Source organism: Portunus trituberculatus, chromosome 25 (assembly GCF_017591435.1).
Source record: "Portunus trituberculatus isolate SZX2019 chromosome 25, ASM1759143v1, whole genome shotgun sequence".
NCBI lineage: Eukaryota > Metazoa > Arthropoda > Malacostraca > Decapoda > Portunidae > Portunus > Portunus trituberculatus.
The window spans coordinates 7,355,001-7,376,534 of record NC_059279.1 but is presented as its reverse complement, the minus strand read 5'-3'; the positions used below and the strand labels follow the sequence as shown (position 1 = coordinate 7,376,534).

General features: G+C 40.0%; 2 protein-coding genes across 4 annotated transcripts; one reads left to right on the top strand and one right to left on the bottom strand.

Annotated features, from left to right (window-relative positions):
• The first annotated feature begins 322 nt into the window (after positions 1-322).
• Positions 323-6,521, top strand: LOC123508767 (small nuclear ribonucleoprotein Sm D3-like). 3 transcript variants are annotated; one of them, XR_006676001.1, is made up of 6 exons: positions 323-455; positions 4,733-4,866; positions 5,350-5,457; positions 5,820-5,901; positions 6,023-6,162; positions 6,307-6,521. XR_006676001.1 is itself a non-coding variant. In XM_045262662.1 (5 exons), the coding sequence occupies exons 2-5, from the start codon at positions 4,741-4,743 to the stop codon at positions 6,091-6,093; spliced, it is 387 nt and encodes a 128-aa protein (XP_045118597.1). In that variant the 5' UTR covers positions 323-455; positions 4,733-4,740; the 3' UTR covers positions 6,094-6,521. The 3 variants fall into 3 exon arrangements, 2 of the variants coding, with proteins under 2 accessions (XP_045118597.1, XP_045118596.1); XM_045262662.1 differs by having other exon boundaries at positions 6,023-6,521; XM_045262661.1 differs by lacking the exons at positions 4,733-4,866; positions 5,350-5,457; positions 5,820-5,901; positions 6,023-6,162; positions 6,307-6,521 and adding an exon at positions 1,650-3,343 and having other exon boundaries at positions 331-455.
• A 2,959-nt stretch (positions 6,522-9,480) lies between these two features.
• Positions 9,481-20,735, bottom strand: LOC123508707. Its single transcript, XM_045262579.1, has 5 exons — positions 20,288-20,735; positions 18,054-18,356; positions 17,507-17,533; positions 11,656-11,939; positions 9,481-10,956 (listed from the first exon to the last, which is right to left on the bottom strand). The coding sequence occupies exons 2-5, from the start codon at positions 18,256-18,258 to the stop codon at positions 10,669-10,671; spliced, it is 804 nt and encodes a 267-aa protein (XP_045118514.1). The 5' UTR covers positions 18,259-18,356; positions 20,288-20,735; the 3' UTR covers positions 9,481-10,668.
• Positions 20,736-21,534: the final 799 nt, after the last annotated feature.

Genomic DNA, 21,534 nt, shown 5'->3' with positions numbered 1-21,534 from the left:
TCACTAGAGGCCAATTTGGGGGAAAGAGTGAAATCTAGTACAACACACACACACACACACACACACACACACAATATATATATATATATATATATATATATATATATATATATATATATATATATATATATATATATATATATATATATATATATATATATATATATATATATATATATATATATATATATATATATATATATATATATATATAATGACGTTTATTGAAATATTGATACAAATAAAAGTAATTTAAATAATTATTAGCCAAATCATGATGTTTATATGATCACTAAATTACATTATTGGTTTGTTTATGGTGAAGATAAGGTTAGTGTGGATTTCGGCTGATTCGCTTTACTCACACACAAACGTTTGGGAGGAAACCAAAACAAAGTGGAGGACGCTAACTTTTAATCTACCATCATCGACCTTATCGTCGTCCTCTCCATTGTGTAAGTATCGCTGTAAGGACGAGCAATCTTTAGGCATTCCCTGGGAGATGAAGTGGAGGATAGATGCAATACGAGTAAGAGACAGGAAGGTATAATATCATACCTCTCGTATTCCCGGTAAGGATGAGGTGATGTTCGCTTCATAATTAGACCTGTTATTACTTTCCTTCCTTGTTTTGGGTTTATTTAAGGTGGATAGAAATCTTACAAGCATCATGTTTTTCACTTATAGTTATCTATATTTTTCATTTGTTTAAGTAAAAGTCTTGGTTTAGAAATGTTTTTTTTAAACCATGTTATTTTATTGTTTTTACTTGATTATTAAGGAGTGGCGGAGAACACTAGAGGAAAGGAAATATTAGTCAGGTAAGGTTAGCATTAAAAGATAAACCAAGTAATATTATGCATTTTTCAGATTATTTATCCATGTAGGTGAAAAAAATTTTAACCTAACCTAAATTCCATCCTGAAGTTATCATGAATTTCCGATAGGGTAAAATGGGGTTAGAAATGCTGGTAGAAGTGTGATCTAGACTGATAGAATGTGTATAGTTGTGTGTGGTGGTTTGGTTGAAGCAGCTATTAATAATTCCATTTTTTTGGTGGTATGTACACTTAATTTGGGTATTAGTGGAGAAAACCGTCATTTTACTGCTTTCCTTATTAATTATATGTTGACTTCCTCCATATTTACCCATGATTGTTAGGAAAGACCTCTTACTATTTATTTATTTTTCTTATGGAATAGGGGAAGCTGGCCAAGGGCAACAAAAAATAAAAAGGAAAGGCCCACTTGATTGCCAGTTCCCTAAAAGATCTCATGTCTGTTTACAATTGTTGGGCTGAAATGAAGTCTGGATTATATATTTATTAGTGAATATTTTGTTAGTGTTTGTGTTGTTGGTGTGTCCAGTTTAGCATTTATTTAGTTGAAGTATTAGTATTAATTTTTTTTTATTTTGCTTTATATTTATTTTATTTTTGCTTGATTATACTTATTGTTATGTTCAGTCCTTCAGTTCTTGGTGTGTTGAGTCCTTCAAGTCACAGGAGCCACAAAGCTGGAGAGAGGAATTAATATGTTGGTGTTTTAAAGAGAGCTGTGCCTGGTGGGTCCAAGTGAACTGTTAAGCATGTATTTCATGAGCACCTCTTTAAAACCTGTACATATTAATTGCTCTTTTCTCTTTCTAGGTGGTTGAGGGTGAGAGGAGGGGCTGTTCTTACTCCTACTCCTCCAACTTTCCCCCTCTTTCCTCCTCTTCCTCCTCCTCCTCTTACATCTTGCCTCGTCCCCACACATCTGGGGAAGTCAGTGCCAAGATCAAGAGTTCAGCGCCAACACTCCTGCAGCTTCAAGATTCAAGGCAACACACAGGCCACTCAGAGGATGTAGAGAGTGCCATAGTGCAAGACAGTGTGTAACAAGGGCAGCTGCTTCCAGGCACACCAGCTGGAAACAGACCTGCTGGAACAAACACACAGATAGACAGGAAACAGACACTCGTACACAGAAAAAGATAGACAGCAAACATATAGACTTACACAGATAGAGATAGACAAGAAAGATACAGACAAAGATAGACAGGAAAGATCTATTACTGCAGGATCATACTTTGGATTTGAGTTGAGTCAAGGGAGATGTTTGAATGAGTTGTAGTACATTTCACACATTTGGGATTGAGTTAAGGTGATACAGCCAATAAAGGACAGGAACACATGAGTAGAGTTCAGACCTTGTATACTAGAACTAGCTAAACACACACACACACACACACACACACACACACACACCACCACCACCACCACCACCACCACCACCACCACCACCACCACCACCACCACCACCAGCATGAAGATGTCCAAGAGTTCCTCGGGGTCAGGTGGTGGAAACGACACCCGCACAGAGCTTGCTGAGCTGGTGAAGCGGAGGGCTGAAATTGCAGACAACCTGGCATCCTTGGAGCGGCAGATCTACGCCTTCGAGGGGTCATACCTTGAGGACACGCAGCTGTATGGCAACATCATCCGAGGCTGGGACCGCTACCTGGTGACCAACAAGAACACCAATGCCAAGAACGACAAGCGCAACAGGAAGTTCAAGGAGGCGGAGAGACTCTTCAGTAAGTCATCCATCACCTCCATGGCAGCCGTTAGTGGCATAGTGGAGCAGATGGGTGATCGGCTGGGCGACAACACAGACACCAATGACGTCAATTCTGGCAGCGAGGACAATTCCAAGGATTCGGTGAGCGCCGGGGTGAACGGCGACTCTTCCCGTGACACCCCCATGCTGCACAAGCTGTCCAAGAGCTCCCACAAGATCAAGAAGAGTAGCAAGAAGAACAGACATCGCTGAATAGGCACAGTGTTTAGTTATGCAGTGGTTTTAATTCTCTAACTTGACTTTTATCTTCGTTTCTCAAGTATGGCAAGTGAGATGATGCTATGTTGGATGTCTTCTTACTCTCACTTACTGTTTCCTTCTCACAACAACTACTGCTGAATGATATTTGACTCAATGGGTGGTTCTCCTCTTCATGTCATTTTGTCTTCTCATAGTTTTTTTTTTTTTTTTTTTTTTCTCTCTCTCTCTCTCTCTCTCTCTCTCTCTCTCTCTCTCTCTCTCTCTCTCTCTCTCTCTCTCTCTCTCTCTCTCTCTCTCCCGTGATAGGAAAATCTGAACAAGGCTTAATTCTTAGGCTGTACTGGAATCCAACACTTCTCATGCACTTTTGTAAATATTTATCGAACACATTTCTTCATGTATGTGTGTAGACGGAGGATATTTTTTATTCCGTAGGTTTTAAGGATTGCACTCGTGACTGTTCCGCATGCCCCATCAGTACAAGTACAAATAATCTATCTGAATAAATATACTCTATGAATGATGTGTTTGTGATACCTTGATTTGATGAATTGTACAGTGGAGGTGAGAAGCAGAAAGGATGTCATTGAATGTAGTATATATATGATAAGATGCAGACACAACACTGTTAAGGAGTGTCTTGTACTGTATCAGGGTTGTATGGTCAGAGTTTGCCCATAATTCAAGACTATACTTGATGAGGTGTCTGGCTTAGAGATGAGGCACCAGGAAGGTATGTGTCATCATCCTCCATCCAATTAATTTCTTTCATGAGTATTCCACCGTAGTAATACCTCCATTTATTAGGTTATGTTGCCTTCTTAGGTTGTAATCTATGGTGAACTCTAGGTGAAGTTTTCTTAAGGGAATTCTTCATGGGTTAGGCATAAACAGTTTAATAGAGACCATAAAGAGGTTTTACAAATAAGTAAGAATTATAGCAAACACTCTTACTGTATGGTCTGACCATTTTATGAAGATCATTTGGGCGTTAGCTTTTTCAGGGATTTCTCGGCATGCAGCGCTGCAGTGCTGGGCAAATTATGGGATTAGAGCCTATGTATCAATGAGAACCTGGCTTCCCACTCTCTCTCTCTCTCTCTCTCTCTCTCTCTCTCTCTCTCTCTCTCTCTCTCTCTCTCTCTCTCTCTCTCTCTCTCTCTCTCTCTCTCTCTCTCTCTCTCTCTCTCTCCATCCTGGCTGGTAGTGGGAGAGGAAGTTACCCATGGATTAACACAGTCACTTTGATCTGTGACCTCACTCGGTCACCCAAAGGGATGTGACAACGCTCAGAGGAAAGATTGTCAAGTACTGTTGTATTTGCAAAAACAATGCAAAATATGTTTAAAGATAAACACAAATTACTCTAACTTGCCTTCTTTATAGCATCACAATGTATATGTACTACTACACCATTCAGTTACGAAGTATTAAGTACCTGACGAGGTGCATATTGGTAAAGTGTGACAGCGCTGCAGGCCAGGAAATCCTCGAAAAATCCAATGCCTCAACGATTTTCATAAAATATTCAGATCATAGGTGTTTTTATAGGCACTATCATATGTAGGGGTACTGTTTTGCTTCAACTTTCCTTAGTTAGGGAGTCATGGGGTATAATAGTCCACAAGACAATCCTTTTCATTCAGGAGCCGACATCTGTGAGTGTGAATATTGTTGCCAGTCTGACAAGTGTGTTTGGCTCCACAGGAATCAGGAGCCAACAGGTGTGCGTGTGAATAGTGTTGCTGGTCTGATGTGTGTGTTTGGCCCCTCAGGAATCAGGAGCTGACAGGTGTGAGTGTGAATAGTGTTGCTGGTCTGATGTGTGTGTTTGGCCCCTCAGGAATCAGAAACTGACAGGTGTGAGTGTGAATAGTGTTGCTGGTCTGATGTGTGTTTGTCCCCGCAGGAATCAGGATGTCTATTGGTGTGCCCATCAAGGTGCTGCACGAGGCGGAGGGCCACATTGTGACGGTGGAGACCATGCTGGGGGAGGTGTACCGGGGCAAGCTGCTGGAGGCAGAAGACAACATGAATGTCCAGGTGTGCTGATTGTTGACCATTGCTGTGCTTTTCTATTCATTTATGTTACTTATCTTATTCTCTCTCTCTCTCTCTCTCTCTCTCTCTCTCTCTCTCTCTCTCTCTCTCTCTCTCTCTCTCTCTCTCTCTCAAGTAATGTGCTATGTTATATTGTGCTATTTTTTATTATGTATTATCTATTTTGTGTTGTGTAAAGTTATACTGTATTGTGTATTTTGTTGATGTATCACTGCCACTCCTGCGTTTGATTCTGCATGTATTTTTTTTTTTTTTTTTTTTTTTTTTTTTTTTTTTTTTAGGATAGATATGTGCAATATTTTATTTTACTATTTTGTATTATGTATTATCTATTTGTATTATGTATTATTCTGTATTTTGTATTTTCCTTCTGCCACTTAATTACTCAAACTGAAAACCATAGCACCACTCAGGTAATGTACAATGCCTCAAGGTCTCATTATTGCCCAACACAACCTCCTACAGATGGAGGCTTGCACAGTGACTTACCGCAATGGCCAGACTGCCCGCCTTGAGAACGTCTTCATCCGAGGCTCAAAAATTCGCTTCCTCATTCTGCCAGACATGCTGAAGGTGCGTCTGGATGGTGTGCTTGACTAAGGGACAGTGGGAGCTTATATCAGATCAGATTGGGTCACGTTTATTTCTGGTGATTGTGATGTTTGCTACTTTGTTTAATGCAGTTCTTTTTATTTTTTACCCAACATAGAACTCTCCAGTGCTCAAGCATAGAGGAGGAGGAAGGGTCATGTTTATTTGTAGTTATCTTGTTGTTGATATTATTCCATTTGCATTTTTGGCTTTTTTTTGCCCCTCACAGATTGTTCCAGTGTTCAAAGATAGCAAAGGGGGAATGGGTCATGTTTATTTGTAGTTATCTTGACGTTGATATTATTCCATTCAAGGCATGATTGGTTTCTGTTGCTCCATTACAGAATGCTCCAATGTTCAAGAATATGACAGGAAGAAAAGGAGGTGCTGCTGGTAGTGGAAAATCTGCAATTCTCAGAGCACAAGGTAATATATTTAATGTATATTTGACTTTTTGTCGTTAGTTTATTTGCAAAACCTTTGATCAGAATCTCTAAAGAAGGAAAAGAGTGAATTATGTCTTAACACTCTGCCCTTTTCCTGACAGCGGCACGTGGGCGAGGACGAGGTGGGCGAGGTGGCAGAGGGTGGGGCCCAGGCGGGCCTATGCGACGTTAAACCCTTCCATTCTTGTCATTTTCCCTCCCTCCTTCCCTGGACAGCCATCCTTCTGTTTCATCCACTCTGGTAACTTTCATTGGTACAGTTGTTGATACTTTGATGTGGAGAGTTATCTTTCAGTGAACCACTTAAGAACATTGTCAGGGATATTTTTAAAGTTTCCAGTACTCAAGGTAACCTACAATTACAAGGTTGATTTGTACTTTGCAGTGCTGTAGATTCCAAGAGAATATCATTAGCTAGGTAGCTGAGGACTACTTTCACAAGAAGCATCAAAAGAAAGTTATCAGTTGAGGTCAGTACCTGTGGTAATTTGGAGAACCAGCCACTCCGTCATCAGAAAGATGTTTTATTCTACAATATAATGTTTATGTACCTACCTATTTCATAAGAGGCATTTTATGATGAATACATTTTTTCTGTATTATCTGAATGTTCTTTACCTTTAGTGTGATGACTGGTTGGACGGTGAAAAGTTGTGTGAATATAAAAAGAGTTAGAGGTGAATGATTGCATGATACTGTGAAATAATAATTGGTTAAAGGTATTGAGGATATTAATATGCATAATAATTATCTAAGATATGGAAGAACATTAAAAAAATTTGAGAAGCTGCAGGAAGGCATCAGCCTACTAGTGGCAATTCTTGTAGGTACTTGAGTCTTCCATCTCCTGAATCTCATGCACTTTATATTTCTGTCCAGAATCATGCCAAGTCTGTTCTTCAACTTGCCAAACACCTTCATAAGTAGAAAATGTCAAAATCTTTCAAACTCAAACTCCCCTCGAGACTTCTGGCATCTAGCCAAAATCATCTCAAACAACTTTTCTTCATCTTTCCTTCCTTTATTTCATCCCGATGGCACCACTGCCATCTCTTCTATCTCTAAAGCTGAACTCTTCTCTCAAACCTTTGCTCACAACTCCACCTTGGACGATTCTGGGCTTGTCCCTCCCTCTCCTCCTCCTTCTGACTATTTCATGTCTACAATTAAAATTCTTCGTAATGATGTTTTCCATGCCCTCGCTGGCCTAAACCCTCGGAAGGCTTATGGTCCTGATGGGGTACCTCCTATTGTTCTCAAAAACTGTGCTTCCATGCTTGCACCTTGCCTGGCCAAACTCTTCCAACTTTGTCTATCGACTTCTACCTTTCCTTCCTGCTGGAAGTTTGCCTACATTCAGCCTGTTCCTAAAATGGGTGACCGTTCTAACCCCTCAAACTACCGTCCTATAGCTTTAATCTCTTGCTTGTCTAAAGTTTTTGAATCTATCCTGAATAGGAAGATTCTCAAACATCTGTCACTTCACAATCTTCTGTCTGATCGCCAGTATGGCTTCCGTCAAGGTCGCTCTACTGGTGATCTTCTGGCTTTCCTTACTGAGTCTTGGTCATCCTCTTTTAGAGATTTCGGTGAAACTTTTGCTGTAGCGTTAGACATATCAAAAGCTTTTGATAGAGTCTGGCATAAAGCTTTGATTTCAAAACTGCCCTCCTACGGCTTCTATCCTTCTCTCTGCAACTTTATCTCAAGTTTCCTTTCCGACCGCTCTATTGCTGCTGTGGTAGACGGCCACTGTTCTCCTAAATCTATTAATAGTGGTGTTCCTCAGGGTTCTGTCCTGTCACCCACTCTCTTTCTATTATTCATTAATGACCTTAACCAAACTTCTTGCCCTATCCACTCCTACGCTGATGATACCACCCTACATCTTTCCACGTCCTTTCAGAGACGACCAACCCTTCAGGAAGTCAACAGATCACGCAGGGACGCCACAGAACGCCTGACTTCCGATCTTTCTAAGATTTCCGATTGGGGCAGAGAAAATCTAGTAGTTTTCAATGCCTCAAAAACTCAATTCCTCCATCTATCAACTCGACACAACCTTCCAGACAACTATCCCCTCTTCTTCAATGACACTCAACTGTCTCCCTCTTCCACAATGAATATCCTCGGTCTGTCCTTTGCTCATAATCTTAACTGGAAACTTCACATCTCGTCTCTTGCTAAAACAGCTTCTATGAAGTTAGGTGTTCTGAGGTCTCTGCCAGTTTTCTCGCCCTCCAACTGCTTACTCTGTATAAGGGCCTTATCCATCCCTGTATGGAGTACTCTTCGCATGTTTGGGGGTTCCAGTCACACAGTTTTACTAGATAGGGTGGAATCAAAAGCTCTTCGTCTCATCAACTTCCCTCCTCTGACTAACTGTCTTCAGCCTCTTTCTCACCGCCGAAATGTTGCATCTCTTTCTATCTTTTATCGCTATTTTCATGCTAACTGTTCTACTGATCTTGCTAACTACATGCCTCCCCTCCTCCTGTGGCCTCACTGCACAAGGCTTTCTTCTTCCTCTCATCCCTATTCTGTCCAACTCTCTAATGCAAGAGTTAACCAATACTCTCAATCATTCATCCCTTTCACTGGCAAACTCTGGAACTTCCTTCCTGCATCTGTATTTCTGAATTCCTACGACTTGTCTTTTTTTAAGAGGGAGGTATCGAGGCATTTGCTCCCCAACTTATACACTTTTTAGAGACCCAGCACTCAAGTAGGCCTTTTCTTTTAATCTTTCTTTTTTTTGCTCTTGGCTGGCCCTCTTCCTTACGAAAAAAAGAAAATAAATAAAAAATAAAATAATAATAATAATAATAATGATAATAAAAGGAAAAAAAATATATTTCCACCTATCATCATCAACCATTAATAAGCTTCATTTTGTAAAGTTCTCTTGTAATGCAACACTAACAACCCAATTAATGAGTTCATTCCATTAATTTACTGCTTTATTTAAGAACTACTGCCTTCATATCTTTTTTCAAGTTGGGACCCATTATCTCTTATATCCTCATTACTGATCCTGAGAATTGTGCTTCCATCCCTTGTTGTACCCCCTATACCACTTCAAGACCTCTCTATCAGATCCCATACTCATGAAGATTGGGACTTCAGAAGCCCCTAAAGTAACTCAGGGTGGAGGATTACCAACTTATACTGTTGGTGTGGAGGTATTGCTGGCAGTGTTCATTACCTATTGTTAATGTTGGGATGGAGTCTGAGTCATCTTTGTGGCCAATATCTCTCTCTCTCTCTCTCTCTCTCTCTCTCTCTCTCTCTCTCTCTCTCTCTCTCTCTCTCTCTCTCTCTCTCTCTCTCTCTCTCTCAAATTTTATTGCCATTAATTAGCTTTTGTCTCTTAAGAAAACTAAAAATGTGTCACAAGAATGATCCTTTCCTTCAGGACCTGACATGGCTAAGACTGTGAATGTGGGGTTCCTTCTCTGGCCCACCATATGTGTGACTCCCAACCTGTTTTATAAACAGATCAGTGACTTGTCTTGAAGTAAGATTAGTGATTTTGTGTACAGGTTAATAAAAAGGCGAATGCTTTAGTATTGCAATTCATCATAGAAATTCACATACTATATGCTGTATGAGCAATTTAATTATTTCACATACAAACTGATTTGCATAGACTTTTGTGAGTGACGAACACAACAAATGCGATCAGGAAGACATGGGGTTAGTTGTTAGTTAAAAAGAAGAGAATCTGGAATTGTCTTAATATGCCACTTCTTTATAAATGATGGAATACTATATACTTAAGGGATGTGAAGATCCATCTAGTCAGTAATGAAGGACATTTCCTAACTAAATCCATCAACATTTAATAACCTTTTCACACGCAATATCACAGAGAGTAGGAGATTCGGACATTACTCTGCATGACAATTTAAGTAACTTTAGAAGGTTATCAGGTGACTTTTTTAGTGTAGAAACATTGATCATTGTGGGTTCAGGATCCTCATCCTATCCATTTTGTGTACAGTTTATTGCACACAGTTACTTAGTATCTATGTACCTTGCAGAATACTGCTTACATCATCACCTGGAATGTTAATCTTAATAACAATAACATTGGCCTTGCACTGCAGTAGTAGGATTTTATCATGTATACCAGAACACCTTGGAATGTCTTTTTAATGTCTTTCTTTCTGCTTTACAAATCTTGCCACATTGAAGTCACATGGAGACACACTTGCACACACAGATTGCACATTTCCTTAGCATCACGTGAATTAGTTTATGCATCATGTTTCTCACTTCATAATATTACTTAACTGCACATCCTTTTGTTGCTATCAAGTTCACAGACACTTGGTGTTCTGACAACTTGGACGGTTTCAATTCCTGCGTATGCCTGTTTTGTTGTAGTGCAAAAAAAAATGTAATTGTACTTTTGTAGCACTGTTCCTGAAGTTTAAGCCTCTATCTGTACTAAAGTATGGGGTTTAGTGCACTTAATGATTCCTTGAAATCTCAATGCTTTTGTATAAGAATTAAGGGGGCAGTGCTTTAAAAAGTATTACATGTTCTCATACTGCTACAACAGACTCCTTATATTGCACAAGGCTTACAATGATGGTTTCTGAGCGAGTGAGGAAATGGACGGAAGTTTTTCTACACAGATCTGGACATTTAGTGTGACACAAGGCTCACATAGCAGTTGTATCCAATGGCTCCTGAGCGTGGAGACATTAGGTTCTCTGCACACTAGCTTAGCTTACTTAGTTCATACAAGTGATGTGGGATTCATTGAAGGTAGAGTTGTGTCCAGTGTATTGGTAGATACTGCAGGAGCCAGAGTGGAGGTGGAGGAGGTGTGGGATAAAGCTAAGTTGTCATAAGCTCCTGGCGGCAGGTTGTTGTCTTGGTGCGGTTGAGAGAGATCGCTTTCATCAGGGCAGGTAGATTCGGAAGGCTGGCGGGGACGTGGCTCTTCGGGTGGCATAGGGAACCCATGCCTGTGCTGTGCCATGCCATTAGGTCGCGTGCGTTTAGTGAGAGGACTGTGGTTATTCTGAGGAGCAAGAAGAAAGGGATTAATTTTTGTTTAGCTTAGAATTGAGCACATTAAGCTTTTACAATAATTGCAAAAAAAATCACTAAGTTAGAGGATATTGTACTACAGAATTAATTGTATTGTAAAGTATGCATTAGAAAGAAATACATTAAAGGAGGTGGTGTCATGCATAAGTGATGGTTGGAAATTTTCTGGATGTGCAGGAAGGAAGATAGGGAGGGAGCAAGAGAGATGAGGTGCAAATTGCATGTGGTGTCCAACGGTTCTCACTGTAGATGTTTTATTGATGTACGGTCTGTTTGTGGCACCATGGCTTCTTGCTGTTTCCTCAATGATTTTGTATTCACTTAATGTGTGGTTTGGAATCACCTAAAAAGTCTGAAAAATTTATATGAATTCCACTAGGATATGTCCAAAATACAGAAGACAAGGCACCAAAAGTTTTAAGATGGCTGTCCTGCATGGATTCTCGCAGCTTTCACTGTGGTTGTAATAGGGTTGGACTTTGTAGTAATGTTGCTGAATTGCATCAGGTGTTCTCTTTCTTTGTCCTTTGAATCACAAGCATGGCAATGATGTGTGCTGTGTTTAAGTTTTATTCAGAATGTGCATGTGTAGACGTGTGTGTGTGTGTGGAAAGTAGTCAAGCAAGGGCGGTGATGAGTGAGCTTCTGCATGTGGTGGAGGATGGGTCACCTGGTAGTCAGCTATTCGAAGCACTGTGGAATTTCTATTTTCTGGTGGCACTTTGGTAGGTGGCAGGGGACGCTTCTCAATGCTGGCTCGACCCTCGTCCTTTTTCTTGAAGAACACAGGGAGAGCAGCCTTGAGGGCCTTGGTGGAGGTTTGACGAAGAAGCACCACAACCACCAGCACAATCAGCAGCAGGAGCAGGCCTAGAGACACTCCCATCATCACTCGCATCATCTGCTCCATCTCCTCCATCCTCTGCTGCAGCTTTTTAATTCCCTCCTCCATTGCTGAAATCAAGTCAGTAGTATGAGACAAGACAATAAGCAAACTGCTGCTAGGATTTACATTTACTGTTAAGGTGCATATGATGAGGGACTCTAATATAGGTTTTTTAATATTGTAAGATATATAACAGGGAACTTTTTTGTTTGTGTAAGAGGGAAGATATTGGCAAGGACAACAAAAACGATTAAACAAAGAGGCTCACTTAAATTCGAGTCCCTGAGCAAGTCTGAGAGTTATCTAAAAGAATGGGGTAAATGTCCTGAAACTTCCCTTTAAAATGTGGAAGATGTAAATACAGAAGCATGTAAGGAGGTCCAGACAAAACCCTTAAATTTGGTGCTAATATCTGTGTCTGCTGGAAAGGTGCATATAGTAAGGAATCTGATACGCCATTTTAATTAGTGTAAAATATATGATAAGGGATATGTAGGCAGACATTTATAGGCTAAGTTATCAGGATTGGACAAACAAGATTCATAGAGGAGAAATATATAGAGTGCTGTCATGCTTAGGTGATGGTTGAAAGTGTCCGGGAGTGAGGGAGCAGGCGACAGGGGAAGAGAGATAAAGAGATGCATTGCTTGAGTGTCCAAATATTTCCTATTTTCTGCTATGCACTGTGGATGTTTTATGTAAAGAAATATATGAAAATAAGTCCTGTCATGTTTAAGTAATGGCTGGAAATTTTGTGTGTGCAGGAAGGAAGCGGGGGGGGGGCCAAAAGAGGTGCTAATTGCGTGAATGTTACGCTTTAAAGGTTTCTCTGGTTGGTGTTTTATTGATGTGTAGTCTGTTTGTGACACCATGGCTTCGTCCTGCTTCCTCACCTAGTGATTTTGTGTCCATTATGCGTTTTTTTTTTTTTTTTCCAAAGGCCACAGTGATGTAAGTAGAAACTATGTTGGAGATTAATGAAAAAAAAAAAAGAAAGAAAAACCTTATGACTTCCTCTACCTAGGTCTTGGGCAGTGGTTCCCAAACTATCTTAACTGACATCCTTTTTTTCCTTCCAGTAGACTAGCACACCCCTATACCCTCCTTTTTTTTTTATTTATATAATTTTTTTCCTTGTATATCAAAGCATTGTTTAGGGAAACTATTTTTTAGTAACTATTACAACGAATTAAACAAATAGTACAGGTACGAGGCATCTTACTTGATTCAAAGGGAACGAAGAAAAAAAACCTAAAATATCGAACTTGGGTGACATAATCATTATACTCTACACCTATAACATAAGGAAAAAAAAAAAATTCTTCGATAGTTCTTATTAAAGTTTTTTTTTTATTTTTTATTTTTATTTTTTTTTTTAGCAAATGGCTTTAAAATTACGCCCGCTGTGTATCCTCCTAACACCACCCTCGGGACCCTTGGGGTTGCATGCCCCCTAGTTTGAGAACCACTGCTCTAGGCCCGTCTGTTCAAACTACAAGATGTAATACTATACGCTGTTTGGTATCACATTTTATTTGTTTATTTATTCTAGAGCATTTATCTTTTTTTTTTTCTTTTTTTCTTAAGTCAGCGTCATTTTTTCTTGGGCGATGTAGAAACCTTGTTGAAATACCATAAGGAAAAAAAAAAATTGATCTGTTCAAAGTACAAAAGACGAAGACACCGTATGATTTTTCGCAGCTTCCTCTGGTTGTAATGGGATTGGACTCAAATAATGATGCTAATTTACATCAGGTGTCCTTATAAATATATAAATTTCCTTTAATCTGAAGCATGAAAATGAGGCATCCTTTGTTTGAGTTTTATTCTGAAAGAGTGTGTGTGTGTGTGTGTGTGTGTGTGTGTGTGTGCGCGCGGAATGTTGTCAAACAAGGGTGGTGATGAGTCAGCCTCTATACGTGCTGTGGAAGAGGGACAAGAGGTGAGAGAAGAGGATGGGGGCCGGGGGGGAGAGGAAGGGGGCATCTTAGCGAATAGGAAATACAAAGATGCTAATATGTATTCCTGTCGGTCGGTCCTTTGCATTGCGCATCTTGACACAATGCAAAAATGCAAGGCCGTAGTTGACATTTGTAGGAATAAGTACTCTCTCTCTCTCTCTCTCTTGGTTTAGTATTTTGTTATTGCAACCCAGACAACTTCATTCATCTTGAGAAACCGGTGCAAAAAATGACAGCATCACCGACCTTAGGACTAAAAGACTTTTTTCATTGACTATTAGTGGAGTCTTGGAAGTGAACTATTCCAATGATATAAGCTATCCCATTGCCCGTTTTGCTGGCACTGGTCTTCCAAAACTCTGCTGTAGACTTTATCCTGACCAGTTTCACCAGGAGGAGAGGCTGTGACCGTCCATTGATCTGAGCCGCTCGATTGCCCCTCTTGTCCCTAATCTTTTGAAAGTACTAATTTTTTCTTGTTCCTGCTATAGCTGTTCGATCACTAATGATCAGGCGTGCTACGAAAATTATTTATATGGTCAGTACTCAGTAGAAAAGTTATTTTCACTTATTGTAAGATATAGCAATGTATCGTGGCTCCCGATCAACTCTTCACACAGCGAAGCGCAAAATTTACGTTACGTGCATTTGTTTTCCTTATTTGATTGGTGCATGCATATGCTATGGTAATACATTGTTGTGTATTACTCGTTTATGGTAAAAAATATTGTTGATATGCCTTTTATACAGTAATAGGGGAGATTTTTTTTTCCAAAAATAAAGTCTTGAATTGCTATCCGAGTTTTTTTTTTTTTTTTTTTTTTTTTTTTTTTTATTTATTCTTTTCCGACGGGGATTTTGGAGCAGATTATGGTTTTCAGCTAATTACTACACCAGTATACGCATTTAATCCCTGCAGTACCATGATGCATTTCCGTATTCATTTGCGGTGATTTTATATAGCTTTCAGAAACTCATGTGGGGGATTAAAATAGTGAAGACTGACTATTATTAATCCTCCATAGACCCTTCCTAATGTCAATAAAATGGTCTAATCGTACACAAATTTCAAGGTAGAAATATGCCCCAATATTGAAGGAATTACATTCGCCACAGAAATGTGGAGACTACTGGTTCTCAGACTTTGAAGACTCACCACAGCCCTGTAGTGACGTAGTCAGTGTAGGGATACCAAAAGGCACAGCTTAAGAACACACTTGTCTATATGGAAATTGAAGCGGAGCACTCTGATGAAGGTCCTCCTTGGGGAACAGTTTGAGAACGACTGGACTGGAATCATGTAGGTGAAAATAGGAAAACATTGACAAGTGAGAGGACCATGTTCCAAGCCTAGAATTATAAACGATTAGCAGCACGCAGCGGGCGATGAGCAGGAGCAAGGAATGTAAACAGCTCGAGGCACGGCGGGGTTTTAGCGTGGCAGGTGTCGGTGTGGGTGACTCATCCCTAGCTACACACACTCACTGGCTCAGAGCGTGGCTACTGAATGCATTAGCCGTGTTACTTGTTCTCTCATGTAATTACCGAAGGCAGACGTGTTTTTATGTTATGAGTGAAGTAAGAGTCTATTGCATTTCCTTATACATTTTATTGCACATCTATACGTCTCTCTCTCTCTCTCTCTCTCTCTCTCTCTCTCTCTCTCTCTCTCTCTCTCTCTCTCTCTCTCTACACATCTTACTCTTCCACTTAGAGTCTTTGTAACTGTTCATTTTACCCTGAGCAACACGTGTGTTGTAAAGGTGAAGGCGCAGAGTACTGTACAGAGTGTACAGTGGTGATTAATGGCACCACAGCACCACGGGTAACATGTATCCTATCACCATCACATTGTTCCACGGATATGAAAGGCGTCTGGCAATTTTACACCAACTATTTCCGGACTCATTTTCGCGCGTCCTCATCTCCATACTGCTGCTACGCACAACCGCTGCCATCCGTATAGTTTGGCCGACCACCAGGATACCTTTTGTCGCTATCACACCTACTTTTTATATCTCATGCACTAATTTGGCGTCTCACCTCGACTTATCTTGTTCTTGTGGAAATTATTAAGTTTTTTTAAGTGTGTGTGTTTTTTTTTTATGGTTCTAGTGATAGTTTTGTTGCCTCTTGTGGAAGTTATCGTGAGTTTTTTAAGGGCGTTTTCACACGACTTGATAGTTTAAGAGATTTAATGGAAGGTAGTAGGTTTTCAAAGGTGTTTCATGTTTCTAACGGTAGGTTAACAGGTTCTATTGGAAGTTATTGAAGTTTTCAAATGAGTTTCATGGTTCTAGTGATAGATTGGCAGGTTATAATGGAAATCATTCGGTTTTCAAGGGTTTTCAGATTCTAGTGAAAGTCATTGAGATCTTCAAGTATGTATCATGATTATACTGATAGTTTTACAGGCTCTAGTGGAAGTTATTGGAGTTTTAAAATGTTTCATGATTCTAGCGATAACTTAACAGGTTCTTGTGGAAGTTATTTAGGTTTTCAAGGATGTTTCTTGACTATAGTGATAGTTTAACAGGTTATAGTGGAAGTTACTAGTCTTTTTCTTTTTTGAAGTGTATACCCTGATTCTAGCGATAGTTTAATTAGTGGATGTCATAAGCGGTTTTCAATAATTTTTTTTCAACCTCCATGATAATTTAACGCGGAATTTGCATTACTACATAACAGGAATAAAAAGCCCCTATGAACAATAATCTAATTACTTACGGCCTTTGAAAACAATCTTCATGAGAGAACAAAGCGTTTTAACTATCATGAAAGCCTCAAGATCATCATTACCGTCTTTGTTACACTTCGCCTCACCAACAGCAGATATGACTCACCGCGCCACCGACACCTTGCTCACCCTGACGTCTCCTCCCCTAGATGTTAATTGGCAGTAAATTATGTGCTACGGGTGCAGTAGGAAGCTGATGGGGTGATTAGAAAGAGAGAGGGGGACTCGGGCCATAGAGCACGCCGCAAAAAACCGAGCTTCTGTCTAAATGAATGGCCATTATTGAGGTTCATTGAAACGCGCGTGGACAAGGCAGGAAGTGGTTGTGTTACTGTTGTTTACAAGCTAATAGTGATGAAAACTGGGGAAAGTTAATAGTGTTAGTAATCTACGTACTGAGAGAGAAAAGAATGTACTTGTATTTTATTTTTCGAATGTTCTTTTTCCTTTTCCTCCGTTTATAGATATTCTTTTCCCTTTTTCATATCTCTTGTTTTCTTCCGTTATGTAAGTCTGTTTTATTCTTTCTATCTTATTTTTTCTTATGTTTTAAAAGATATTCTCCCCTTTCTTTTTGTATGTACATTTTCTCTTCCTTTGTTCGTGTGCAGCGTGAAAAAACAAAACAAAAAGCTAGAACTATTTAGTGTTGTTATGACTGGTGATGCTTCCGTGATGGTCTGACTAACGGTGACAATGGTGATGATAGTGATAGTGATGAGTCTGTTGTGTTCGAAAGCATTAATGGATGTGTTAGAGAATTAATGAGAGAGAGAGAGAGAGAGAGAGAGAGAGAGAGAGAGAGAGAGAGAGAGAGAGTGGGTGGAACTGCAAAGGATAAACCAGATTTTGTTGTGACTAATGCTTGCTCACACACGCTCTCTCTCTCTCTCTCTCTCTCTCTCTCTCTCTCTCTCTCTCTCTCAAAGCAACTTACCTTCATCCGTTTTATCCTCTTCTTTACCTGAAATATAGCAAAACATACATAAATATAATGATATATTTGATTATGAAAATAAACATATGATTCGAATCTAAATATTTACTCGATAAATAAAAAAAAAAAAAAATAGAACACAAAACACAGGTAGTGGAAAGGGAGATCAATTCAAGCTTAGGTAAGGTAAAGAAAGGTAAGTTAAGGTTAGGTTAGAAAAGGTTAGGAAGGTCTAGTGATTAAACTACGTTAGGATAGGTCGGGTCACGTATAGGTTAGGTTAGGTAAGGTTTTGTACGAGTATGATCAGGTTAGCTAAGGCACGGCATAACGAGGTCAGGTCAGGTCAGGTGAGGTAAAGTCAAATTAGGTTAAGACAGGTTAAGTATAAGGCTAGGAATTATTAGATCTGGTAGGGTAAGCCAAGTAAGTTTAGGTTAGGTTAAGGTAACATTAGGTTAGATGAAATGGTAAAGTATAGGCCCACATACCATTAGGTCAGAGTAGATAAGGTTAAGCAATGTTATGTGTGAGATCAACACCTTACCTTGATCCGGACAACACCTCGTACAATCCTGTGGCCTGTAATAACGAGGATCTTCATCACATATAGTATCGCAGTTCAGAAGGGAGCAATCTCTCTGTGCGTTGATGGCAGGAAGCGCCAGTAGTAGTAATGGCAGTGCCGCTTGTATTGCCACAAACGGTCGAGAATGCACACCCATACGCCATGTTCTGGAAGCAAACCTCATGCTGGTGGCGACTAGTGCTGTCCTGGTGCTCTAGATGAGTGAGCAGGTAGGCTGACATCGATGCATCTCCGTCTCACATAGTGATGCGTAGCGACCCTCAAAACGTGGGGGAAAATATTTACATAGAGTCGAAAGTCATATAAAACATGATGACTCAAGATATATATGACAGAGTTATAGTGACATTTTTTCTAAACATATCCTGTGGTAATAAATTTAAATGGAGACTGTTTGGTGATTTCAATGATGTAGTGATGGTTTGAGAAAGAAATTATTGAACTATGTCGATATTCATATAAACTTCAAAAGCTACATTTTATAACGTTTCTGGTGGTAATAAGAGGTAAAAGAAACAATTTTGGTGATTTAAATAATGTTTTTGTGGTTCTAGTGATGGCTTAAGAAAGATGCAGCATCACCAATGCGGGGGAGAGTTAGGCGTGGTAAGAAAATGAAAAGTTTGTCAGTATCCCGTTGTGGTAAGAATGAAATTAACCATATGAAGCTACAAGACTATACGTAGGTAAGATATCTATCTCTTCCTTCTTTATTATTTATTTATTCAAGACAGACACTGACCTAGGGTAACCAAAAGAAAGAGACAAAAAATATAACAAAGGCTTACTGAGATTAAAGTCCATAAGGAGAAAACCAAAAGCATTATCCAGAATAAGAGTGTCTTGAAAGCTCCCTCTTCAAAGCGTTCAGTTCATAGGAGGCGGGCAGGGAGTTCCAGAGATTACCAGAGTTTACCAGCAGAATGATTATCGCTGCTTACCAACATTGGCACGCGCCGACCCAAGTGGCAAGCTAACTGGTATGACGTGACCTTCAAGAATAGATACCCCTACCCACCAACCCCCTCTCTCTCTCTTTCTCTATCTGTGTGTGTGTGTCTCTCTCTCTCTCTCTCTCTCTCTCTCTCTCTCTCTCTCTCTCTCTCTCTCTCTCTCTCTCTCTCTTTGCTGTATGTTTATCCAATTACGTATTTCTATCTATGAAGTCTTCCCTTTCCTAGTTTAAGAAAAAACTGGACTCTTACTGTTATCTATTTGTTTTAGTTTTTTTTTCAAAGGTAATGGAGATAAAAAGAAAATTAATAAATACAATAGTTTTAGTACAGCGAACGTAATTTGCATTTAACAGAGCACTGATTTGTTTTTTTCCGCACTGATGCATGACACATGTTGAACCATCACTAGAATCGTAAATAAAAAGAAAAAGAGAATTGTAATATCTTACTTCACTATCTCATCACTCAAAATCATATGCTTTCCTATGCGACAGTTTTAGCACAACGAAAATAGTTGTTATTTAACTAAAAAGCTCATCTTGAGTTTTTCAAGAATCATCAACGATATGAACAAACAAACAAAAATAAATAAATAGATAAAATAAGAATACAGTATTCTAGCGACAAAAAAAGTTGACTTTATCAAGAATTCCTTCACCTTTATGTGCTGCAATAACAATTAGTACAAAGCAGTGGGTAGAGAAACAAACAATAAGTAGCAGGAAAGAAATCGCTTTTTTATAGTTGATTTTAAGGTCTGGAAAAGCACGATAATTGCAGAATGTGATAACAACCCATTAGTAGCTAGAAAAATGTGCTATTCAATCTGGTAATAATTGTTTTTAATGCCTCGAAATGTACGGTTATCGCAGAATGGTAAATATTTTTGTTTGACCAAGAAGCGCACTTCGTCACGTCTATAGAAGCTTCAAGGTCGCGACATCCCGGAAAACATGCCAGCAGTGGGCAGTGGCATATGCATAGATTATCAAGTAGACACACTCAACATCCTCTCACAGTCTGCAATCAACAACCACCCATGCCTCATGAATAAATGCCTAGGTTTTATTATACGTTCATACACTCTTGAGGGGCTGTATTGTTTTGTATCTTCTGTGCAGTCAGGACTTGGGAAATTCCAGGAATCCAAAGCGGAACTTACAACCAACTCTCATTTCTGAAACATAAACTGTAGCATGAAGAATGACACTCATACAAGATGAATAGCATACTTACTTGTTTTGTTTCCTCCTTTTCGTTATACAAAATTCTTTAGCAGCATCTGAAGTAAGAGTAGGGAAGAGTCCACAAGCTTTCGAAACTCGCTCTTTACACATCAGTTTCTCACCCCTGCACTAGACACTTTCAGAAAGCATCACTTGGCCTCTTTAGACTGTTTTCTGTGAATATTTAACACCAGAGGCCTATAGGTCACATTGCTCCCAGTAGAAACATGTCTTTGCAACACAGAGGTGAGACGCAACACCGTCCTCCCGACCACGTATCCCTCACTGTTCGTTCACTCTCAGGTGGGCCAGGTATTCTCCTCATTACCTGTTGCTTCCCGCGATGATATAACATAAATGAAAGAAAATGTGATTATTATCCCCTCCTTTACTCTCTCTTTAGGTTTATCTTGCTTCTCAGGCCATAGCGGGATGCATGGACAGGCAGGAGAGAGGGATGTAAGCTGAGACGGAGACGGAAAGGGCAATTTTTACATCGCCACAACTAGCAACTCAAAAGTGACGTCATGACTTCCTCCACCTTACCTACCTGTCGCCGCCGCCTCCCCGACACTTGCCTCCCGAGTCCCGACCATCCCCACCCTGATCCCTTGTCCCTCCTCCCTCCTCCCTCTTCCTTAGCCAGTGTCCCTCCACCCTGCCCTATACGCGCTCCTTGCAATTTCCCTGTTCTTAAACGTGCGTTCGTTCGTTAGTTCTTCACGATTATGTCACTTTTGAGTAGGATTCAGTTTTCACAGTGCATCACTTCGCAACTGGGTGTGTCTGGCAGTCTTGGAAATGCAAATTTCTCTCTCTCTCTCTCTCTCTCTCTCTCTCTCTCTCTCTCTCTCCACGTGCAGAGAAGTGACGTTCCGAGAAGGAGTGGTCGCCCGTGGTTATAAGCAGAAAGAGAGAGAGAAGGGGGGGAGAGGTGATGGGGGGATGGAGAGAGAGAGAGGGAGAGAGAAGACCACTGTTCCCGCTTCTCTTAACAGTGTTGCCACCTTCACCACACCCCAAGGATCAGTTGCGGGAGGCGTTGAAGTCCTTCACGCCTCGGGTCCTACGCCGCGGTTCACTTTGGTATCCTGCAGTAAATAAACCCCCGTTCCTGGCTCCTCTTCCTTCGCCATATATATTATTCTCTCTCTTTCTCTGTCTGAATTGTTAGACACTGGCGGTATTTTATGAGTATTGGTATTCTTGAGTATTGCATCATGTGAGGCGGACGGGTAAAGGATGTTTAGTATGCGA